Here is an 8,135-nt window from a genome sequence, read left to right on the forward strand (position 1 = left end):
GACTCTATTGCATTTGACGAGCTAATTAATAAGATTTTCATGCTAAGGAGGCTGACCATGGGCCCCAGTCTTCTCAATCTGATTAGTGGGCGCTTGGATGCCACCATAACAGGCTCAGAGAGTTACAAGATGAACAATGGGCTATTATGGACCATCCCTGCATTATCTTGGGCTGTATCATCCAGCTCCTGATAAATGAGTATCTCATCTTTAGCCTCCAACGAAAAAAAAATATTGGACCACTTTCTGAGGCAGCTTATTCCTTTTCTGAATTATGTTTTTATAAATCTTTTGACTTTACGTCTCAATAGGTAGCAACTTCTCTCTATTGAATAGGATGACCCACTCCCTTCTTTTGAGACAGCCCTGACTGGTTGAGCCCAGGACTTCTTTTGGCAGCTGTCTCTCCTTCCATCTTTGAGCCTTTTGGATTTCTTCTGGCACCATCTCTCCTGTTCAAAGTAGTGTTCTGGCTTGGCTTAGAGCAGTGCCGTTTCTCGTGTCAATACCAGTGCTGTCATAGAGCAGCTGCTTTAATTCATCACACAAGAGAACCGCTTGTTATTGAGGAAACAAGGGCAAACGAGAGGGCACGACACTTACAGAAGGGAGAACTGAAGGGCAAGTGGTGTGGTGCGCTATTTTGGTTCCTCAGTTTTCCATTGTTATTGTCCCCGATACATTTAAAATAATCTTTTTGTCCCCAGGCTCTGAAATCAGTAGGCCAGTTTGTAGTAAAAATGGGCTGTGAAAGAGTTATTGGAAAGAAAGGAAGGATCAGGCTTCAAAAGAGTTAAACAAACCTTGTTTCGGCCTACCAGTTCTCTCCTGCAAATGCTTCTTCTGCCACTGCATTAGAATTGTCTTGGTAAGCTCAGGTTTGAGGATTTGCTTTTGATGACATGTCTTTGGCCTGGCGATCCTCACCCCAGCTTAAAGTTGTGCGTGATGTCTCACTCTTTCCAATGACAGGCTGGTATCAATCATCTAATCAACTATTAATTACATTTATTTCCTGCTATTCAGATTAACAGCTGTCCTGAGGTTTATAACCTCAAAAGGCAAAATTCACAAGGGAAAGGCATCAGAATGATAAGGCTGAGACTAAGCTGATGTTCCCTTACATTTGTGCGGGGAAAGACAGGAACCACACCCATCTTTAGCCAATGGCGGAGCAGGTGCCCCTCCCCTCCCCTCCCTTCAGGCAGCTAGAGATTTATGCAGAGTTCTTTGCTGAAGGGAGGAGAGAAAAAAACATTGCTGCTGTTGCTAATTATCTGGCAGACGGCCAGGGTCAGGCCCAGGTGATAACCTTCCGAAGAGGCAGAGGAAGGCGAAGCAACTCTTAGTGGTACAGCATCCTTTCTTTGGTTTCTGCATTCCTGGTCAGCTACTTAACAAGTATTGTTACCAGTAAATGCAGATGAATTTTCCATGTAAACTGTTTTCCTAAAGTATTGTGTGTCCTGTGAAGTTACTCCCATAGACATTTTTGGCTTGCCACTAGATAGGTAATGGCTGTACACAAGCTATGCAAGCGCAAGAAAATGTATGGTCTTGTGGCTTTCACAGAGGCATGGATGGAACAGCATGCTAACAGTCATGCTTCCCTTTTCATTCCCATGACATATGACAGTTTTGTTTTGAAACAAAGGCCAAGAAGCACACACACCCTTCCAAAAAAAAAAAAAGGATTCTATTAAGGACTCCTAGAAAAATACTGGACAGATTGTGGAAGAATCGGCCTGGGTGGGATTACTTTGGGACACAGAAGACAGAAACTGAGATACCATTTTGCCTGCAGAGGAAATGCAATGCACAAGCTTTTTCTTCATCTGTTTTATTTCCTTGTAGCATTCCAAGCATTCTTTCCCTTACTAAGAGAGATTCAGTATACCACCATCCTGGAAAGAGGCAGCAGTGTGAAATGGTGCCTGAGTTTCTGTATGAGCTAGCAGAGTTTTCATATACACATGAGACAGGTATGCCCAAGAGTGTGATCTTTGCAAGGTGCTGCAGCCAGCCAGCCAGCCCGCCAGCTACCCTGCCACCCTTTAAAAAAACAATGTACTTGTATTATACGGATGCTTTCAAATACCTGTTTGTCAATTCAGTTCAGTGCATGCCTTGAGTTTCAGGAATATTCTGGCTTCAATGTGCGTCAGAGGCAAAGAAGACCAACTCCATGGTATTTAGGTCCCTCTGTCTGAGGACATTTAGCAGCTATAGTTATAGCCTATTACAGAATGACTTCAACAGGTTAAATACACACCTACACATTGCTATTTCAGACTTGCTGTGGGAGAGGGAAGGCAAATCCTGAGACATTTTGTGTAATAAAGTGTAACTCTGCTATGGACACTCAGATGCAAAGCTCCACTGTCACTTGCTCCTGGATCTTATGCAGCTTTCTCTTCAGGGGCCCTATACCTTCTGGAGGAACACTTTAAATGAGATGGCAGCTCTGTTGTAAGCCTAGACAGGACCATGCCTTCCCCATGACCTCATCCCTCTTAAAATGGACTTCAGTTTTTACCTGCAGAGGTCTTGTATTTCATTTCTTGCCCTGAACACATTTGATTTTGTGATTCATTCATTCATATGTAAGCGATAGAATGTGTATATATGCAAAATAAACTATTTAGATCTCTCTGTAAATTAAATTCAGAATGGTAAGTCACCGACCCACTGAGACACTGTCTCGACTGCAAAAGACAGTTGCAGGGAAACAAATCAATCTCTTCTAGAAAGTGTTTCTTCCAGGTAAATCATTTTGATTGTCATTGGTCTTTTGACAGCTGTGTGGAAAGGAATTCAATCGAATGCATAATTTAATGGGACACATGCACTTGCATGCAGACAGCAAGCCCTTCAAATGCCTCTACTGCCCCAGCAAATTCACCTTGAAAGGGAACCTTACCCGACACATGAAAGTCAAACATGGTGTCATGGAAAGAGGATTTCGTTCTCAAGGTAAATCAGTGAGAAGAAACGGGGCGGGTTTTGCATGAGATTCAATAAACTCATCTATATAGCACCTTAAAGGCATTTTGTGCAGCACAAGAGTCAGCATCCTGTGTATATAATTGTCAGGTCCAACTCTCAGCAAATAAAAAGATTATGCTTTGTTGGGTAGCAAACTCTAAGGGGTGGAGAGGATAGGTTGGGGTAGGGCACACTGTGTCTCTTATACAAGTTACCTACCCCCTACTGCTGTATTAGTCATTACCTAGTGTCTGACCATGAAAGTCTTAAGGGTCAGAGCTTATCACATGTTTTTTTCTGACCTATTAGGTGTTCCAGTGTCTCATTCAAGGCTAGTTGGTCTTGTCAGAATTCATTGAACAAATCCTGCCTGACAACTTCAGCTTTCCAGGTTCAGAGACACTGTGGTTTTTATGCCCAAATACTAACTTAAATTTTCCATTCATTCAACTAATGCTACCATAATTGATTTGATGCATAAAATTGAATTTATGTAAACTGACTGTCCAATATTCCATCTGTTTTTGTTTGTATATTAGGCTACTGGTGCGATCATTTCAAAATAGATGCCTTGTCTAAAAACATCCATAAACTCTGAATAGTCAGAAACGTTTATGATGATGATGTCTCTCAAAAACAGTTTACCCAATCCATAAACCGCAAGAAAGATACTTGAATTGCAGACCTGAAGTTTTAAAAATTAGTCTCCATCTCATTTTGTCCCTTAAGTATGAGTCAAAATTAACACATAGTTTCTAAATTGAAAAAATAGGGGATCTCAAATTAAACAGTGGCAGATGATTTTATGGAAGAACATCAGTGTTTAAATGGGTTTGAGCCCAGATATCTAAGTTAAGACTCCTCTAAACAAAGGCATAGATAACAGAACAGACTACAAAGGCACTGATCTGAATATTTTCATAAATTTTGCATCAGTCCAATCCATGAGGTTTCAGGCTTTAAAAGAACTGGAAGTACCCTCAAAGATTCTGTTCCCTCTGCAATGAGGCCTAATGCTTATGTCACAAAGGCACCAAGAATAAGGTGGTAGTCATTCTGAAATTTAAACACCTTCTAAATTTATCCACAACCAATGCAACCACCCTATTGTCACTCTCTTGGTTTACTTTCTGTTTCCCCCTCTGTCTCTCAAACCTGGACAAAACCTAAAAAACTGCAAATACTGCTGGGAAGAAAACATCTTGTCACCGGTGAAGATGCAAAATTAACCAGTAGAATCCCCTGTACTCTCCTTCCCATTTACTGCCAAATATGACTGTATTATATGTTTAGGGTGTTCTATGTATTACTCCTGCAATGTTTTCTGTGAACTGACCTGAGCCATATAGGGAGGGTGGTATAAAAATCTAATAAATAAAATAGATAGAATAAATAAATAGTTTAGAAACAATGGGACTCAGACTGAAATAAGTTCATTTCAATTACTAAATTAGAACAGATCTATAACAGATTAACATTTTTTATAACCTTCCAGGGCTTGGAAGAGAAAGAGTGAGAACATCACAAACAAATGCTCTACAAAGCCTGGGACAGGAAGAACCGTTTGACCTCTCTCAAAAAAGCCAAGCGAAAGGACTTTCATTTCATTCTGACGGGGAGTGTGCTAAAGGAAACGCAGGCCCCGAGGAAGAGGAAGACAGCTACTACAAGTCAGGGAGGCACAGCCCTGGCATGTACCACAGTGACAAGAAGGTAGGTCGGCTACAGGAGCTTTCCAGCCTTGGGGGACAACAGACTGAAGAATCAACCTGTGGTGGTAAAGAGAAACCTCTGAATGGAGAAAGGGAGAAGAAGAAAGAAAAGAAAGAAAGCCAGCAAGCAGAAGACTTTAAGGATAACAGTGAAGAACACTTGAGCTTTAGACACTTTGAAAATAACAGACTCACTCAGTCTCTCTCTGAGTACCTGTATTTTCAACACAGAAACAAGAGTTTAAAGGAACTGCTGGAAAGGAAAATGGAAAAGCAAGCTATATTTCTGGGAATCTGAATGGACTCTTAATTCTTGTGGTTCAACTTTTTCACTGAAGTGAGCTGTATGCCAAGGTGAACGCTTGGTAAAAGAGCACAAATCACCACAAATTACTTAAGATAGATCAAAAAGTCATTTGTCGTTGAACTGTTACTTCATTCTTATTTTATGCAGTTATGTCAGAGATACTAAAATGCAACTTTCAGCATTCCATCCCGTTCTCTCCAGCAGTCTGTCTCTCCCTAATTTGACCAAGAAATAGCCTAGGGATGGGCTATATGGGTGGTCAATAATTGCCACTGAATTCTATTAAACAAACAGGCTGCAATCTGGGACACTATGGAGAACTACGCCTGGAGGGAACACTTTCTAATTCCAGATAAGGGGACCAGAGGAATCCCAGAACTTCTCAGCTGTGGGATCCATGCATCCACTAACTAAGGCACCAACAGACATGGTGCCTTCTAATCAGCTGTTTGGCCCTTTAACAGCCAATTACCCAACAATCAACTGGGAAGTAGCCTTGAACTAGGGTGGGGAAACAAGCAAATGAGTCACAGCTGAGATGCTGGGGAGGTGGCAGCTTCCAAGGGGAACTGTTCAGATCCCATGGGAGTTCCAGAGGAGTGGCCCCTCTAAAGGGGTTCACCTCAGGATGAGCAAGACATTTTATAAGACAAAGGGAAATTGGGCAAGGAAGAGAGAGGTGGAGCACAAGGGTGAAGGAACCCCCCTTTTGCTCTGAAGCTTGGGGGGTGGGAGTGTCACATAGTACCCACTGTTGGCAGATCAGACAAAAGAAGATCAGACTCTAATTGCTGCCTTACCACTCTGCGCCACAAGAGGCTCTTCCACTGTTGGCAAAGGTCTGCCAAACTCATGCATGGTGTCGACATAGGTATTATCAGATGGCAGGGTAGGTTTAGCCTTCATTCTAATTTGGCCCTTAGTGTACCCTTTGTTATGTCTCACATAGGTGAATGGTTACTACACATACGAAACACAGATCTGTGTTTCTTCCTCAGGGACTCTTGCAGTGTATAGGCCCTTCTTTCATACAACTGCTAAATGTTATGATAGGTATTTTGTTAATTTGATTGGGGGATGGCAACATGGGAAGCCAGTAGTGCAAAGAATTTCATTCACCACCTAGAGCAAAGAGATCCACGGAAGTCTATGGAAATACAGCAACCCAGGATTTCTCATCATTTATAGCAGAGCGGTTAAACTTGTGTCCACAAGGGTAATAGCACCTATCCAACATGCCATAGATTTGGCATGGACTGTGGGGATGGTGGCTTAGAAGTGGACTATGAGGCCAACAGCAATACCAAACTAAGTTTCATTTATACATTTCACGTGGAAGAAATTGTTTTAAAAACTATTTAACAGAAAAGTAATATCTAAGTTAGCTCCTTCTTGGATTTTCTGCCAGCTTGGTGTGTAGTGGTTAGGAGGGCGGACTTTTAATCTGGCGAACCGGGTTTAATTCTGCACTCTCCCACATGCAACCAGCTGGGTGATTTTGGTCTCCCCACAGCACTGATAAAGCTGACCAAACAGTAATATCAGAGCTCTCTCAGCCTCACCTACCTCGCAGGGTGTCTGTTGTGGAGAGAGGAAAGGAAAGATGAATGTAAACCGCTTTGAGACTCCTTTGGGTAGAGAAAAATGGCATATAAGAAACTCTTCCTCCTCCTCTTCCTTCTTCTTCTCCTCCCCCAGTAAGGTCTCAGCTCATGTCTCTGACACTCACGATGAGATAGGATGTCTATTTCTGCCTGTCTGGAAAACAAAATGACCCCTGGAAAATGAGGACACCAGCCTGTCCTGATCGACAGACCGACTTGCCTTTCTTGCGTGCCCACCTAGGGCACCTCGAAACTGAATTTGTAGACTCACAAGTGAACATACATTTCTTAGCATCCTCACACAAGGGTAGTTCTCAGTGTTGGGACACCATGACTGTGTGAAACCATTTTAAGTCTGTAATACATATGTGGCCTTAGAAAAGTATTTCAAGGGCGCAGCAGTCAATATACTTCAGAGTCGGCAGCTCAGCAGCAAGATCCTGGGAAGCTGACAAGTGGAAACTTCAAAGAAAATATTGATCACTAGTCATGGCGGAAGGATGTGCTTAGATTTACCCGGGGTGTCAGTAACATGGCAAGCAATGAACAAATAACTTTGTCCTTGGGGCTGCTGGCTCAAGAAAACCAGAAAGTGGCTCTAGACTACCAAAGACATTCCTGTACCCAGCAAGTCCCCTGCAAACTCCTCCTCAATATACAGCTGCTGTCTGAGAAACTGAAGCACATTAAAGCTTCTTAGAATCTCTCAGGATAAAAACCATCTTAGAAGTTCCTGCAGTTATATAAAAGAAGATCAGACTCTAATTCTGCGAATTGTGACTGTGGTGTGGATGGCCACGATTCACCACAAGGTCATGTATTACTTTTCATGTATTACTTTTCAGTTATTTGTCTAAAAGCACAGGCAGTTTTCTATTACTGCTTTCAAACTCTTCACCTGAGTTTTTGTGCAAATTTCCTGTCTTTTGCATCTCATTGTTTCTAAAATATTGATACATATTTGTCCTGGTAGTGGAAATCAAGTGCAATTCTAAATATATTTATTATGCCAAAGATAATATTTAATAAAGTATTGCCAGGTGTCTAGCTGCACACACTTTCTGCTTAGCTGAATAAGAGGTAACAGTATTAACTGTTTGCGTTCCTATATCTGTGCCCTGATTTGTGGTTATCCTTGCAACTGGAATCCAGCATGATTTCCAAGTTTTTGATAGCCAGATTAGTTTATCTGATAATTATATGTGTAAATGAATGTTGTTAAATTAAAATGAATAAACTTATACTGAAGATATTGTCGGTATCGCCTTCTCTCTTCAGTCAGCCATTTTGCTTTCTTGCATTTCTTTTTCTTTGGGATGGTTTTAGTTGCTACCTCTTGTACAATGTTGTGAACCTCCGTCCATAGTTTTTCAGGCACTCTGTCTTATCTGTTCAGTCTTCTATCTCTGGATTTAAGTATCCACAGATGGGGCCATGTTCAGAATTAGATATATGGATGAGGAGGATTGTGGATAATGTTCTGTCCAAACATTTCAAGAATGTGTCAAGAAGAATAACTATTTTATG

General features: G+C 41.6%; 1 protein-coding gene across 1 annotated transcript in view; it reads left to right on the forward strand.

Moving 5' to 3' along the window:
* ZNF366 (zinc finger protein 366) overlaps window positions 1-7,861 on the forward strand; it is a 29,165-nt gene extending 21,304 nt beyond the window's left edge. Inside the window, exons 5-6 of the mRNA XM_077347434.1 lie at window positions 2,799-2,973; window positions 4,481-7,861. Coding sequence (XP_077203549.1) covers window positions 2,799-2,973; window positions 4,481-4,995 — 690 coding nt within the window. The 3' untranslated portion in view covers window positions 4,996-7,861. The remainder of the gene's footprint in view (window positions 1-2,798; window positions 2,974-4,480) is intronic.
* Window positions 7,862-8,135: the final 274 nt, after the last annotated feature.

Source organism: Paroedura picta, chromosome 7, assembly GCF_049243985.1.
Source record: "Paroedura picta isolate Pp20150507F chromosome 7, Ppicta_v3.0, whole genome shotgun sequence".
Taxonomy (NCBI): domain Eukaryota; kingdom Metazoa; phylum Chordata; class Lepidosauria; order Squamata; family Gekkonidae; genus Paroedura; species Paroedura picta.